At 43.3% G+C, this 17361-nt stretch overlaps 1 protein-coding gene across 1 annotated transcript; it reads left to right on the forward strand.

Annotated features, from left to right (window-relative positions):
- The first annotated feature begins 172 nt into the window (after positions 1 to 172).
- Positions 173 to 13985, forward strand: LOC117059409 (serine protease 27-like). Its single transcript, XM_033171143.1, has 6 exons — positions 173 to 348; positions 8335 to 8361; positions 9163 to 9328; positions 9781 to 10052; positions 11887 to 12056; positions 13631 to 13985. The coding sequence occupies exons 1-6, from the start codon at positions 264 to 266 to the stop codon at positions 13958 to 13960; spliced, it is 1050 nt and encodes a 349-aa protein (XP_033027034.1). The 5' UTR covers positions 173 to 263; the 3' UTR covers positions 13961 to 13985.
- The last annotated feature ends 3376 nt before the right edge of the window (positions 13986 to 17361 follow it).

The raw sequence follows: 17361 nt of genomic DNA on the forward strand, positions 1-17361 counted from the left end.
AGCAACCTCAGCAATTGGCCCCAGCAGGATGGATGCTAGAAACAAAGGAAAAGATGTGTGCCAAGATCTGCTGAACTTGTTGGTCAACATTCTCGACCAGGACACAACCTACCTGCCACAGACAGCTATATAAGTCAGGTGACTCTTGTCGCTGATGACTGGATATCTTTCAGTGGCTTCCTATCACTTATGTGTCCACTTTCTGGAAAGCTACAGATTCTTCCTGATTGGCTATTTGGTTATTGGCACTAGCAAAACCCACCATGTTGGAGTGGCACGTGATCAAAAGACAAGGCCTTGTGGCGACCAGGGAAGCTCGTCTACTCATGCTTCTGTTAGCACTGATGGGTAAGAAAAACCACCATATTTTTACCTACCTCCAACAGCTAAATAGCAACCAAAAACAACAATGAGGTTTAGAATCTTAGAAGGATGAGAAGACTCCTTGGTTTTGCTCCTAGCTCTAGGTCAGAAGTGGTATTGCTTTAGTAGTGCAATGGGAAAGGGCTAGTGGCTATGGACACAGATCTAGAAGAATGAAGTCCAAGAAGGATGTCTGGGTCTCAGCAATACCCCATTTCCCAAACTTTGAATTCAAGGTTGTTAGCATTGTTTTGTCCTGTTATTCTCTAATAACCTTATAACAAATTCATTTATGGCCTTGTATTAACAGCCTTTTAGATATGCATACAGAGGAAGGAAGAGGTGTTCATAGCTCAGTGGTATGTTTGCCATGTTAAAAGTACCCAGTTTCAATCCATGGCACATCCTATTAAATGCCCTCAGGTAGCAGGGACAGGAATAAACCAACAGGCACAGAAAGTTACCACATATTGCATCAGACTACTTGTCCATCTAGCCCAATATTGTCTACTCTGACTAGCAGCAGCTCTCTAGGGTCATAAGCAGAGGTCTTTCATATCACCCTCTACCTGATCTTTTTAAACTACAGATGCCAGGTATTGAACTTGGGACCCTCTGCTTGCAAACCATGTCCTCTGTCATTGAGTTGTGGTCTGCCACTGAACTGTGATAGCAAAGACCACTGCCAATCAGAAAAGACAATGCTGGGCTACATGGATCAATGGACTGACTCAACTAAAGATTTCCCCCCCTCATATGTATTAGCCTATATTTGGACTACTTTCCCCTTTAGGCAGCCTTATTGCAGCTGGCACAATTGTAAGCGTAATGATGCTGTGGCAGCGGTGAGGGCAGAGTCCCAGTGGGGCTGTCAGTGATGCAATGGCAGAGGCATGGAGGAGATGGGGCAAATCTGCCACCTGATGAAAATTGTTCCACCTTACCTCAGTGATACCTGCACTGAAGAAGTAGCAGAGGGAAGTCCAAGGCTTTCTTCAAATGAGTAGAGAAAGCCATAGCTCAGTGGCAGAGCCCAAGCTTTCCCTGCAGAAACACACACACACACACACACATGCTCCATTTCCTTCCCTGGCATCTCAAGTTAAAAGGATCAGGTAGCAGAGGATGAGACAGACTTTCACTTAAGATGCTGGAAAGTAATTCTAGAGTAAGTTTTTGGGGGCTAGATGGACCCGCTTTCTGACTCAATATAAGGGTAGGTCTAAATGTTGTCTTGGGATGTGTAGAGTTCACACATGTCTTTGCTCATTTGCAATGTGTAGCACCTGTAAAGAGCATGTTGAAGCTCCTGTTTCTTATCTACTGGACCACATCTCATGCCCATCTAATCCAGCATGCTGTTCTCACAGTGGCTAACTGCAAGCCTGCAAGCAGGACTTGAGTACGACAGCTTCTCCTGTGGTTTTCCAGCAACTGGCATTCAAAAGGATTACTGCCTCTGTCAGTTGAGGCAGAGCAAAGCCACCAAGAATCCCATTATAGTTTGGAGTGCTTTGCTACTCATTTGGGAAGTGTACAACAGTTAAGTTCACATGGACCATGGTTTTGGAAAGAAGCTATTGGTCTGGTGCCGCAACAGCATCCTAGAGTCCATCTAGCCCTCTTTTTTGATAGGGTTCCCCCCCTCTTCAACCACCATGGAGGGGGCAGAGTTCCCACTTTAGTTAAGGATAAACACAAGGGGAACAAAAAGAATTCAATGGCATTGCAGAGATGTGTGTAAACTGCTCCTTCTGCTGAATGCTTTTAGGGACCTTAGAAACATACAATGCTGGCAACTTACTTGTAAATTCCTAGACACAGTACTCCAGGTGGGGTCTGACCAAGGCAGAAGAGAGCAGTACTATTACTTCCCTTGATTGGGATCCTATGCTTCTCTTGATGCAGCCTAGAATAGCATTAGCTATTTTAGCTTCTGCATCGCACTGTTAACTCATATTAAGCTTGTGATCTACTTCAACTCCTAGATCTTTCTCCTATAAATGAGCACGGGCAAATCTGTGTTTACAGAAATGCCCCTGTTATAGGATCTACCATCTAACTCCTATCAACCTGTCGGAAATTATTTATTCCCATGCTCCAGCCAGCTGTATTTCTGCACCTATTTTTTTAATCAAACACATACACAAACATATGCAAATACAAAGATGCCTTAAGCATAACACCTTTTTTTCTATAGAGCAATTGTGAAAATTTATGTAGGCTTAATCAATGAATTAATTCATTGACTATAGACAGCACAATTAATCACCCGAGGTTTCTGTAATGAGTTAGCAGCCTTCACCAAAGCATCTGGGACACTTATGTAAAGCTAATCACTGATGATATTGAGTGAACGTGCCAGAGGTTTAGCTGCCAGCCCAGATTTACCACAGAATTTCCATGAAATTCCTCTGCTCAAGACTGGGAAACAGAACTGGAATTCTTCCAGCAGGTCTTGCATACACTAGGTTTACTATATTAAAAACACATCCCTTTGAAGCCAATACTATACAAATAGTGTCACCAGCACATGCGGACTATAGCTCAGTGGCAAAGCACAAGTTTTTCAAGCAAAAAGTACCAAATTCAATCCCTGCCTATATTCTGGTTCTTTCTGCATTTACTCTTTATAGTGGTATAGCTGCTGTTTCTTCTTCTTGTCCTTCTTCAATTTTTGGGCATGCTGCCAAATGACACAGAATAATAGAATTGTACAGTTGGAAGGGACCTGATGGCCATCTAGTCCAACCTCCTGCAATGCAGGAGGAATCCTACACACAGCAATCCCTGGGTGGGCACTTACCCATTGCTTCCATCATTATTCAACTAGTTTTCCAAAACAATGTACTCAAGGAAACGCTTCTACCACCCCCAAAAAATCTGACTTTTGTGAATGATCCAGAATGGATCCTAAATATTTTCATTAGTTGGGCATGTCTACAAGTATCATTCTGGTTTCTTTGTGGAGGGTAGGGGTTGATGGGCATGGTTTTGGAGATGCCACTTCTCTCCCTCTGGTGAGAGCTTAGTTCAGAGGACGGACATTGCAGACAGAGACAATGGTACTGAAGCATAGCTCAGGCAGACACAGAGCTCCTCTTCTAATCTCCTATACTCCCACAAGATTAGAATTATTGAATACTAGGCATAAAATACAAAAATAAAAAATAAAATCCACAAAGGGTTATACCTGTGCACATACTCATAATCCCAATATTGACTGGCAGGAGGAACATGGAGATACCAAGAGGTATGACTATGGCCACTGAATTTTTCTCAGTTTGGGCAGAACCTGCCATTACTGTGGAAAGGAAAACCCAGAACTCATAACAACAGTGACATGCGACCAAAAGGGCAGACAATCAGCTACAAGTTCATTATTTAAAATGTCTGACCAAACAGCAACTATACTGCTATAAATGTAAAGTGCAGAAACACCCTAGAAAAGGCCGAGAAAAATCCCAGTCTGGCATCCTTGCAAGCTGCTGCCAGTCTGTGTGATGAATGAGCTAGATGGTCCAGTGGCCTGACTCAGTCAGTACAAGGCAATTTCCTTTGAAGGTATGTATTGAGAGTTTGTAACAGCTTTTACCCCAACTGTAGTATATAATCCAGTGTGGGGGTTGCTTCTAAACATCAGCACCAGTTCTGAATGTTCCCCGTGAACATTGTATACAAATTTCAACCAGCTGTGTCTTGAAATCCACATTACCTCATCCTTAGAAATCTCAACCAGATGGCTCCAATTTTGAAATCACAGCAAAGAGAATTTGTCTTTCTGCCTGAGGGAAGAGTTATGCCAAGCATTTATTAGTTTGCTTTTACTCCAGTTCTCCGCAAACCTCTCATGAGTGGACTCACAAACCCTACCAACATCTATTTTCAGCTGCAAATAAGTTTCCCTTGTGCCTCCATCAGGAGAATAAATATATATATATATATATATATATATATATATATATATATATATATATATATATATATATATATCTCCCCCAGTAAACCTCCCTACCTCCCTGGATTGTTCTAACATTTGCTTGATGGTCTATTAATTTTTACAAGTTCTTGTGTCCCTTATTGGCATCAGGTCAGCCAGTTTTCCCTCTAATCAGTTTCTTAACACTCCTCTAGGACATATTTTCAGAAACATTCCTTCTTCCCCTTGCAGACATTAAATCATTCTGCCTCCCTTTATGTCTTATTATGGCTTTGCTTGGCTTCTTTGCCGACTGCCTCTCTTTTTCCCCTCTTGCCTCACCTTTTGATCTCTGTTGATTATTCCTGTGTGGTTGTGGTTTTGTAGAGATTCTAATCGGCGCTCTTATAGTTGCCTTACCTGCTTTGTGCTGCCTTATAGCTTAACTACAGCTGGTTGTTATTATAAGTAAAGCACTTAGACATTCTCCTATCCTTTCAACTGTAGAGAAACTTAATTTTTATCCAATTCCCACTCTTTTTCCATAGTTCTTCTTCAGCTCAACTTTTTTTCTTTCTGGTCTTCCCATCAACCATGCAAAGTAGATTAAGTTCACAGATACGGAGAGCCCAATGTTACACTGTGAGCTTCATGCCTGAGTAAAGATATGAACCTGGATCTCCCTTACATTCTAACCACTATATAACACTGGTTCTCAAGCCTGCTCCCAGCTTCTGGGATAGGTGAACCAATGTTGTGAAACTGGGGCCAGTTGGGTCTAGATCTTTGGTCTGGCCTACACATGCAGCAGAACGAGGTGGTAGAGCAGATGACACTACTTCACACTGCAGGTGAGGGCTCATTTTATTTAACACGCCTCCATGTCACAACCCCCTGTAAATTGAAAATTAATGCACTGAGGGCAAAGATTCTACTCCATCCCTCTTCCTGCTGAGCTTGGCTTCATTTTTAACACAAAGAAATATTCGAAAATGTGATTCCCACCCACATGTAGTCTGAGGTGCTACAGTCCATTCTGCCACCTCAGCACTTAACCACTTGATTCCCATCTCATCTGCTGCTTGAGCGGGCCCAGCCATCTTGTTCTGTGGCTCATTCTGCTGCTTGGTATTGCTGGGGTTAACCCTTTTCCTTTACATCACTGCAAATCAGTTGCCATTTCCCCTGGAGGTTTTCAAGTCAATGGCTGAATCTTGTAGCATGTGAGGCAATTGGAAAACATCTCTGAACATGTCTGAATAACTCCAGATGCTCAATCTCATTATTGTCTATAGCAGCAGCATTGCCCTTCTTCTTGTTTTACTGGCAGCCTCATACCCAGCATTGCTTGGAGCAGGCCCACAATCTAAAGTTTTGTGAGGGTGGTGAAGAAATGAAACCATTATAAATCCATCCATGCTTGGAAGTTCTATGAAACAGCCCCCCCAAAAAAAATCACTGCAGTTTTCAGTTCACTGGTTAAAATCAATGCCGTTTTGAAAGGTCCTGACCACTCTTTCATTCAAAATGGTGTCCAGTTGTATCCAAACAGGTATGAAAATCTGCTCCTTGATCTCAGGAACCACTATACAAAATGTGCCTACTATATCTTACAACTTACAATGAGCAATCAACTTTCCAAAATATAAAGTAGATTTTAATTTACCCCACCCTAATTTCAATTTATTTCATTTCAAACCAGTCCATTTTTTGGCCATACCCACATTTCCTCACCCACTTCCACCTTTGACCCAGTCTGCTGCTGGAATGCTGACCTGAAAGGGTTGGCTATGTTTGAATCATTAAATGTTCCCCACTTCAGGTCCACACTGACTGGCAGTACCTCTCTTAAGTTTTCAGATGAAGTCTTTCCCAGTTCTACTTGGAGATCCAACAACGTGAATAATGTTCTTTTGCATGCAAAGCAGACACTCTAATCTACCTATGGTGCCAAGGATCAATGCCAATGCTCCCTCATCCATTATTACACTGTTGCTCAAGTCTCTCTTCTACCTGTTGTATGCTGCATTCATTTATTCTGCAGCTGCTTGAAATCCACTGCTTTAAAACCAAGGCATGTTTGTTCCTTGGCTTAATAATACATGGTTATGCTCACCCAACTTTTCTGAGTAGAGAGAAGTTCTAGGCCCAGTGCTCCAACTTGGCATAAGGCAGCTCCTAGGGCTGGGTTATCTACCTGAATACGGTTGTGAGACTTAATAAGCTCCCTCTGCCTCTAACTTCAGAGGAACTCAAGACCTGAGGGAAAATTTGCGGCTCAGTTTTTGTTGCTTCTCCTCCTTTTTAAAGCCAGACACTGGAGAGACCTGTCAGGCATAAGCATGGACCAATGGTATAAAATAGTATGGGAAACAGCTTGATTAGAAAAACTAACCAATAAACTGAAACTGACATGGGGACAAATAGAAGGAGATGCCTTCAACCCGGTATGGTTCCTCTTTATCACATACACACCCCAACAAAACAACAACAAGAATCCGCCGACAGCATACAAATCAATCTGGCTAACTTGATTCAAAAATACACACACACCCCACTCACACACAAAAAACAAATCTCACTACAGCCAACCAAAGACGACCAACCACACCCTAAGCCACTCCAACCTCTCTCACTTCCAAAGAAATACAACAAGCGAATAGTAAGAGAACCCATACAAGTAATGCTGACACAAAACCCCACATATACACTAAGTAGAAGAATAGAAGCATAACCACCTGACCCCACCCCACTTACCATTCCACCCCCTTTCCTAACCTAACACTGTATGTCACACTAATGTCTCTCAACAAATGAAACTGATCTGTAGAAAACATATCTTGAAAAGAGACAACACATGTATTTTTTTTAAACCAGGAAACCTTTAATAAAAATATATTTTAAAAAAAGAAAAAAGGAAATACTAACAAGCAGAGAGATACCATCGTAACGATCCTGCACCAGACATGTGTCTGCAAGGAAGAGCCATTAATGGAGATGAAAGAGACATCATAATAGTTTCTTTAGTTGATTTTGATGATGTTATAATTGGGTTTCAGGGTGTTGCCAGGTAGGTGGGGGAAAGTAAATTACGGCTTTGCTAAATTAGTGTTCGAGAGAGAGGTTACTTTGGGAGCACACGTTCTTGACTGGAACGGAAATTGTGATGCCACAGTACAGAAGGAGAGGCTGGTATGATCAAGATGGACAAGGTAGTGTAGATGTCCCAGACAGTGTGGAATTATGAAGCATACCAGTCTATTGTTTCTTGATTGCAACTGGAGACATGGATGTATGTGGGCTGTTGGGATGAAGATATGGGCTAGACTTGCAGTCAGCTTAGCTGCCCCACCTCAAGCCCAGCTAGAGCCAACAATCCACATACAACCACCCTGTTGACCTGCCCCATAATCCTGTATAATTGCTGCCCACCTCCCAGTTAAAGGCCAAACAGAATACGTGTCTGTGTGCTGTAATTTCTGGGAAAGAAAAGAGAAGGGATCTTCTAGTGCCACCCAGGAGACAGGAATATGTACACAACAGGAGAAACTTTTCATTCGGTATTTCAGCTGAATGAGCTCCTTGTTTTGGTTTGATTCTGGTAGAACCAGTTTTTGTTGATGTCTACCATTTTACTAAGAACATTAAAAAAGAATTAATCCCATCCTCTAAAATGTTTGCACTCCCTCCCAGTTCTGATTCATCTGCAAATTTGATACATTAATACAACCTGCTCATTTGATCTCTCTAACATCAAGAGATCAAAAACATACGTAGAGAGCTTTTATTTGGCACATTCACTGGGAAAGGGAATGATGATGACTGCTGGTGGTCCATAGAGTTGTACACATTGTTGTGTTGGCGTTGGGACGTCATGGGGGGGGAATGTATGTTGTCTTTTTCAAGGATGCTTCCTGTCTCAAGAGCATTGGCTTGGGATAAAGTAGAGCTGCTGTTTGGAGATACAGTGCAGCTACACCAATGAGTCTTAGATCCAGTGAATCCCATCGGATTTCTTGGCACCCTCTCACTGCTGTCTTGTCATGTTGCAGGTCTGCAAGAAGTTCAGGCTACCAGTGGTGAGTGTACATTTTCTGCATTTCAATTCCTTCTGTTTCAAATGTATTGATGCATGCCACCCCAATCTCTGAACGGTTTGAGATTCCAGGGGTTGAAAGCCTTTACGCAGGGTTTGTGTTCCCCCTCCAAATTCAGCTTTTTCATTTGAAAATATTTGGCTCGGCAATTACTTTGTCCAGTAATTGTCCAACTGTGTATTGGAGCATATATGTGAGGCATGGAATAAGTAATTCCAATTTTTTTTTGCATGTCATGAGCCCAGATTGTTCATCCACAGAGAAGTCTTCTATGGAGCTGTTTTGCTAGCATTGAGTAATTTTTTTTCTAGTTTCTGCCTTGGGGCAAGTGAAGCACTGAATACCTTTTGATGCAGAGACACTGCAGGGGTGCCAACTTGAATAAATATGGGAAGCAGATAAGCCCTGCCCTGCACATGATGCGGTGCATGCACACCATTTGAATGACAATGCCCATCAACTTTGGGGGCCCCAGCCCTTCGAATATTTTATTGGGGTGCTGAAGGGAACTTGGCCCCTAGGAGTTGGCTCCTATGAGAGACAGAATTCCCCAGCCTTCATGAGATTCTGCCCATTGTATATATATAAGAGTCACTGCTGTTGGCTTGCTTTTCTCTCACCAGGGATAATGATGAAGATGGCCATATGATTATGTGAATGTGCTGTAAAGGTTGAGTCAAACCTGTCTCCACTATATTATCAATTAGAATCCATATGATCTCAGTGTCTCCTCTCCACCCTATCCTCATGGCAGTTTGAATGAATCTTTGTCCTTTCTTGCAGCCTGTGGGCGGCCTCATGTCAGCCTCAACCGGATTGTGAAAGGACAGGACACAGTGCCAGGGGAATTCCCCTGGCAGATCAGCTTACAGCTGAACAAAAGGCATGTGTGTGGAGGGTCCCTCATCTCCGACGAGTGGGTGATAACCGCAGCACACTGTTTCTATCAGTGAGTATGCAGGGTGGGATGGCAAACCTGGGTTACTGATTCCTTTGGACCCCCCATCCCAGAATACTAGATCTTGTAGGGTTGCCATATTTCAAAAAGTGAAATCTGGACACAAAGGTTGTTGAGCATTTTTGGGGGGTGGGGGCACAAATCGGAAAGAAAAATTGGCAAAACAAACACTGCTGACATGGGTTGCAATATGTCTGGATTTATTTCAGACATTTAGCCAATTTCCACAAGGACACTGCTTCTGACAGCAGTATTCCGGGTACCCCCACTTGACTATCAAACTCACACTTTCTGAAACAATATGCAAACTGACACAGAGCAATCATTGAAAATGTGCACTTGTCGAATTTTTGCAGTGCAGTTCTCCAAACAAAATTTGCTCCAAAAACCAGCCTCGAACACCATTCATATGCGTAGCCCCACTCTTTCTGTCATGTTTCCAGGTTCAGGGATCTCTCCCAGTACCAGGTCCTCCTAGGGGCCAACCAGCTATCCAATCCTGGCCCACAGTCATGCTGCTTGGGAGTGAAGAAGGTCATCGTAAACCCAACTTATGCAGGACAGACCAGCAGCGGGGACATCGCTCTTGTGCAGTTGACCAGGAAGGTCCACTATTCGGAATTTATCCTACCCATTTGCCTGCCTGATGCTTCTGTGAAGTTTCCTCCAGGCAAAGTTTGCTGGGTCACCGGCTGGGGCAACCTGCGTCATTCAGGTTTGTGTGTGTGTGTGTGTGTGTGTGTGTGTGTGAGAGAGAGAGAGAGAGGGAGAGAGAGAGAGAGAGAGAGAGAGAAGGGGGAGACAAGGAAGGATAAGGGGCAGGCACTACTTGTGTGGAGAAAAAAGATATAGTGATAACTTTACAAAAGAAATCAGGGTACCCAGTAAAATTGCTTTATATTAAACTAAATATGAAAACCCTATACCAAGGAAAGCAAATGTGAATTTGTTCATTATCCGTAGTTTATTTTCCTTGTCTTATTTGTGAAATAGGGGGAGGAATGTAAGCCCTGTCCCTGACAATTGGATATCTTATCTACATTTGCTTTTGTGTCGCTTTTCTGGACACAGGTCCGGGCTTTCCAGGACCACGTGCAAGTGTGTGCTTTGTTTGTTTTGTCCCTGGGAAAATGTGTGTTTTACCACTGAATTGAAACAAATGGCAATTGGGTTTTCCATGGATTGCTGTTTGCTCCGATTAAGTGGTAAAAGTGCTGGGACAATAAAATACCACTCGGACATGGATCTGGAGAGCCCAGACGTATTCCTAGAAAGCACCAAACAAAGGTAAGTGTGCATGAGCCCTTAAGTTAGCTGCACCCTCTCAGTTTCTGAAATTTCTGCTAGCATTGCCCACATGCTTTCAAGCATATATTAGCAAAACATTGGCAAACAGCTTAGATTCCCGGGAAATAGAATTGTGTGGCCAATTCTGCCACAACCAGTAGTCTTTTTGCTCTCCTGCAGAATGGTGGCTTAGCATGATGCTTCATTGTGTCTAAAATGCATTGCGAGGAGATTGTGAGAGCATGCTGGTTTGCCCTGCCTGCCCCTGTTGAAGCTGCATATATTGTAGCTGTGAGGATCGGGGAAATGCAAGCACTGTGCTCCAATCTCAGGAATCCTATTCATGTGGAGGAAACCCAGCCAGATGGGCGGGGTATAAATAATAAATTATTATTATAAGTTATTATTATAACCGTATGCACATGACGTAATATGTGCACATGGCCAACAGATATGAAGCTGATAGGAAGTGTTGCCACCACGCATGTCATCATCGTGGCATAGGGACAATCCTCAAAACTTTATGCTTTCGTTATGTGAAGGGAAGGAATTGTGGAAATCCACCTTTGGATGAATGAGTGAGTGGTGGAATGAATTATGGAGCATGGAAGGTGGTGAAGAAACTCCTGATGAAATGAGTGGTCAACTAAAATGTTCACAGTAGGCAGAGGCGAAGCTACCCGCTCCAGCACCCGGAGCGGCGCGGGGGCAGGGCTAGCCAGCCTGTGGGGGTGCGGCTAGCCGCTCACACGGCAAGCGTGGGAGGGGTGGCGTGGCGATGTCACCCCCCTTAGGGATGACACCTGGAGCGGATCGCACCCCCCGCACCCCCTTCCTCCACCAGTGACAATAGGAGGGAGAAAGAAAAGAAGGAGTGGCTAAGAGATCCTGTTTGGTGTAGTGATCTGAGTGTTGGACTAGGGCCTGGGATATTCAAGTTCAAATCCCCACTCAGCCACGAAACCTACTGGATGACAGTGGGCCAATCACTCTCTCCCAGTCTAACCAACTACATAAGGTTGTTAGTGATGATAAAATAAGTAAGGGGAGAACCATGTGCACAACACTAGACTTTTTGGAGGGAGGGAGGACATTAATGTGATAAATAAATAAAGTGAATAGATTGGTAAATATGAGAAATGATGGGACAGAGAGGCCCAATGCATGTCACTGCATGTATGTGAGGACACACACTCCCTCCCCAAAAGTGCATTTAAGGAGGGGAGGAAGTGCTTCAGTGGTGCATGTTGTTGTCATTCCAGTCGACCTTCCATCCCCACAAACCCTGCAGAAGTTGCAGGTGCCCATTATTGATTCCAAGACATGCAGTGCCCTCTACCGCACCAACATAGCTGATGGCCCGATCCCACGGGTGATCAAGGATGATATGATCTGTGCTGGCTTTGCAGAGGGCAGGAAAGATGCATGCAAGGTGAGAGTGCTAATCTGTTCATTCACTTCTAAAAATGTGTAAATATTCCTCCTGATCCTCTATTATTGCTTGGCAACTTCTGCTGCTAGCACAGATGGATATTTGTGTGTATGTCTTAAGAGAGTTGAAAGTAGTTTGTAGGCCAAACTAGATCTGACAGGAAGGTGGGATTGCATTTAATGTTTCTTCTTCTTCTTCTTCTTCTTCTTCTTCTTCTTCTTCTTCTTCTTCTTCTTCTTCTTCTTCTTCTTCTTCTTCTTTAAAAAATTCAAACAAAAACTACAGAGGGAAGGAATCACAGAATGCAGGAGTGATTAGCTCTCCCTTCCCACTGTGGTTTCAATTAAAATTCAATGGCCTCCATAGCTGCTATTAGCTACAAGAATAGCTGCAAGAATAGAGATGGTGTTTCAGTTTTGGTTCTGTTAATTTTTCATTTTCCCAACTCAGTTCTCTACTCCTTCAGCTTCCAGCATCAGACAAAATGCACACACAAAATGCACCCTGGCCTATTGTTCTCCTTCCTAGGACGAAGTGGTATCAAAACAGGTCAGGGGTGGGGTGTAGAAATGCTTAACACCCCCCTCCCCCCCAAGCATATTTATTTCTTATTATGACATCTCTTCTTATCTTACTCTTTGAGATGCCGATGAAGCCAGCCAAGGCAAAACAACTGGTTTGAGCAGTTCACCAGGTTTTGTATTTCAGATTCTAACCTCACAGACACAGGATCAGAGGCCTGGAAGGGACCCCACGGATATCATTCAGATTGACCACTCCCCCTCCCTCTAAAAAAAAAATTATATATAAGTGCCATGGCACGCTAAATTTCATTCACACCAGTGGGCATGGTGTGACACAACAGCAGATGTCAATGGAAATGTTGCAACTTTTTATTTGCATGTGTGCTTCTGTTCCCCTATGATTGCCTCATGAAAACGGGGGGTTGGCGTCGGGTGGGGTAAATAACTGTATGCTGGAACACTGCCTCAAGTTTCATCACATGCTGTGAACCACAAAAACACCACAACACTCCTGCACTTTTCAGGGTTTACACAGTTGCAAGCATTTTTGTTCTGGAACCAATTAATATAGGAATAAGTACGGAACTCCTGCTAGCTTTTCTTGTGCCTTTTATGTCATGTGAAAAAGCACATAAAATGCAGCGATCATCGGGTAAGAAATCATTGGGGACACAAAATAAATTGCTGTCTAAATGCAGCCTTAGTTCATTCTGCGGTGCTCTGGGGCAGCAAAAAATAGAATGGAAATAAACCAGAACATTTGCGGTATAAAAAGTTATGGGATTTCAACTGAAAAAGTCAAGGGATATTCACTCACTGAAAATGGTAGGTGACTGTTGCAAATCTTCTGCACGCACAAATAGTACTGAAAGTAGGATTGTGTGTGACAGCCCCAACAGCATCATGGGTGCAAATCATCATGAATGTGCATTAAAAAGAACATCTAGGGGGTCCTCAACTTGCTGTTAAAATTAATAGAGGACCTCGCTGGTGATAGCAACTGTGCCATTCACGGCCCCTATTATTCATTTCTGTTTCTTTGTTTCACAGGGTGATTCTGGGGGTCCCATGGTATGCCCAGTTGGCCAGTCATGGGTCTTGGCTGGCATTGTGAGCTGGGGTGAAGGATGTGCCATTGAGAACCGCCCTGGTGTGTACAGTCGGCTCACGTACTACCAAAAGTGGATCCACAGCCATATCCCAGGCATCCAATTTGTCAAAGGCCCAATTAGCCATGGACTACGTGAATGGCGTGACATACATTACTGGAGGTCAGACACCAGTGGCCAAAAGCATCCTGGAGTCCACCTACCTTCCCATGCCTCTTCTCTCAGTGCCAACCTTCTGATGTTCTTGCTGTGTCTACTGATTCTCATATAACCAAAAGACAGCAGGGAATCCTTTTCCTAACCAGCAAGATTATGAAACAGAAGGATGCCATCAGGCTTCTCACTGACCTTTCTGAGGTGTGGTCTTTATTCCCCAGTGAAGCATCGGCATTAGCTGTACCAAACAAGATGGCTTTCATTATCTCCTTTTTCAAAGGGGGGTGGGGAGATCATTCTTTTTATTTATTGTTGGAATTTTTTTTTTTATTAGAATTACTGCTTTCTCGGATGTGAGAGACATTTCAAGAACTTCTAAGCAAGACAAGCAAACCATTTAAAACAAACGTTGTTCTTCAAATGCAAAGGATGATCATTAAGTTGGGTAGAAATTAGGGCTTTATTTTTATATTTGTACATGGCCAATGAGGATTTTTGCTGGCGGTTTCTTACTTACCAGTAAAAAATGTAGCAGATATTCCCTTAACCTATCAACTTCCTGTATGTAAGATATGTTTTCATATTCTGGAGTTATCAAAAGTTTCTATCTGCTTTACACACACACACACACACACACACACACACACACAAACTACATTTCATCCTGGTTTAAAGTTTTCAGATGTGACTCTTCTGAACACTGGATTCAAATTCTGGAAATACTAAAGGTTTTTTCTCCAATCTGAACCTGTATTTCAACTGGGCATATTTGACAAGTTTTAAGCCAGAGGTTGAAAGAATCAGGGTTCTGTGTTTGTTTGTTTGTGTGGTGGGTGAAGAATCGTATTTCATTAGTCGAACTTGGTTCCCCCCCCCAATCTTCTTTTTCATTCCATGTTGTGATTTAAATTATTTCCCCAGTCGTACTGAGATATGTATTTGTATGGGTGTGTGTTGTTTGTCTAGTTCAGTGTGCATAGGGATTTCAGTGGGGGTGGGGGGAGGCTAAATAACCTGGCGCTGTCGGGCCCTGGGATTAATCTTTATAAATGTCTCATCCCCCCCCCCCAATCACTTTGCTCCACAATTATGATATGCTGTGTTCCATGGGCCATATTACTTGGTTCCTTAATTGCATTGAAGGGAATAGAACTATGCATGCTGGAGTCACTGAATGTATAACAAAGAACCTCTTGATTGGGCTGTGTGACTCTCTATGATACACAGTCATGGGGGGGGGGAAGTGCGCCCTCTTTGAATTCTGCGGTTTTACATATGAAGACATAATAACAATCATCTGTTCCTTAGCAGGTCTTAAAATCAGGTAAATACAACCTCAGATGAACAACAACACATGACAAATTACATTGTGTCATGATTTATTTAACAGAGATAATGCCAAAATGGAAAAGTTGTGTGTGAAAAATGACATTATCTTAGACTGTTAGATAGTGTATTATTTTTAAGACAATAAACAAATGACCAACTCCAGCAATTTATTTCACTTCAGAAAGTATTAGATCAGTGTGTCCAAAACTTCTGACAACTACCAGTGCAACAGTCCAAGCCCTTAACCTTCAAGGCAGTGGATTTTACTTAAGTGTCTCTATTATGTGTACAGATAGTGCCAAGCAGAAATCCTCCATTTCACAGTTGTTCCCCTAAGCACAAATTCCATAGTAGGAAAAGCGCATGGATTCCATTGCCAGAGATTTTGGGTTATGTCCTTGAGTAGCACAATGGCTCTATTTAGCTGTAAAAAAATATTATGCCTTTGAATTGTCACAGGAAGCAGTTAGCATGCATGCTTGTTCAAGAAATAAATGAATTATAAAGTTGGGAACTGGATTTAAATCAACCCTGTTTCTGGGTGAATTAAATTATAATTCAGATGGATGGCATAAATTGCCTGGATTTAAATGGATCCATCCTGAAAAAGGACACAAAGCCAAGGATTTGTGTAGAAATTGGCCAAGCTGACTAGGGCTGGTGGGAATTGGAGTTTGAGCCCACCAAGATCAAGGAGGAATCTACACACATATAAAAAATACTGTGAAAATGCTTTAAAAACAAACACGTTTTGAAAAATATATTGAATTTCCCATAGCTTACCATCACCATCTAGTGTCACATTTGTATATTGCACTTTACAACACACTTAAAATGTTTTATTTGCAGCTGTATAACTGAGTCTCTAGAAGACCACAAGCTCCCTACCATGCTGTGTGAGTAATTATTGAATGCTTCAGTCACAACTGCTGCTGAGGCAAGGTACACTAACGGCAGGCATAGGCAATCTCGGCCCTCCAGATGTTTTGGGACTACAACTCCCATCATCCCTGACCATTGGCCCTGTTAGCTAGGGATGATGGGAGTTGTAGTCCCAAAACACCTGGAGGGCCGAGTTTGCTTATGCCTGACTTAGGGGTTGTGTAAGTAAACTGCTAAGAGTTTCCTCTTTTATGGTTACTACCTGTAGTACAGTGGAAGGAAAGCTACTTTATCCTATTTTTAAGGCATTTGCAATATCCCCTCCCCTCTAAAGGCAAATTTGGGTCAAAAAGCACCCACCGGTTTGCTAGGAACAGATACCAGAAATCGGGTACTTTTCCTCAGTAACAATGATGAGGACTTTGTTACACATGTAATCATAAAACACTGGGTGTGCCTGAGACTATCAACATCACGACATCTATGGGCTTGTTAATATCTGCTGATTGAATCTTGTTAACTTCAGTGGATTGATCCATGCATGATATCTCTATGTTTCAACATATGTCACTTCACTTTATCTTTTCAATCTCCCCCTCGCAGAAGAGTTTCTCCTCACCACCGCCCCAATCCATGTGTACATCTTGCATCCAATCTATTCACTTTATCTATCAGGCAAAGTTGTTCCTTGCCTATGAAGCCTCATGTCGGAATTGCTGTGTTCAGCAGTGCCAAGGGTTTAAACTAGCACTATTACACTCCCACCAGTTGCAGAGGATTGACACTTATTACTTCCACCATATGTGATACGGCCATCAGATACTACCAAATGTGATGTATTACTGTGCGTGATGCACACAAACATTCCTCCCCTGCTCACTAAGGGGGCTTTCACTGCCTTTCCCAGCATTCCTTCTAATCTACAACATGACAATAGTCCGCCTCACTTCCTGTCCCAAAGATCACATCGTGTTCTTTTTCTTTCTCAGCTTCTGAACCCACCCAAGGATCACAACATCCACCCCTGCCCAGGGGTGGAGCAAGGGGGGCGGGGGGTGGGCCGCCCTGGGTTCCAGGGGAGGGGAGTGACCCCGGCGGCACCGCTATTGCATGGCATGCGTGTGCAGTGCATCATACGCACTGCACATGCGCACGTGCCGCACCATAGCGCCGCCGGGAGGGTCCCGGACAGGCCGCAGGGTGTAGCAGCCTCGCCCCGCAGCCTGCTCGCAAGGCCGCCCAGCAGGTTTGTGAGCAGGCTGTGGGGTGAGGCCGCTCCGCCCCGCAGCCCATTCGGGGCCTGCC

This window comes from Lacerta agilis, chromosome 14 (genome assembly GCF_009819535.1).
Source record: "Lacerta agilis isolate rLacAgi1 chromosome 14, rLacAgi1.pri, whole genome shotgun sequence".
Lineage (NCBI taxonomy): Eukaryota > Metazoa > Chordata > Lepidosauria > Squamata > Lacertidae > Lacerta > Lacerta agilis.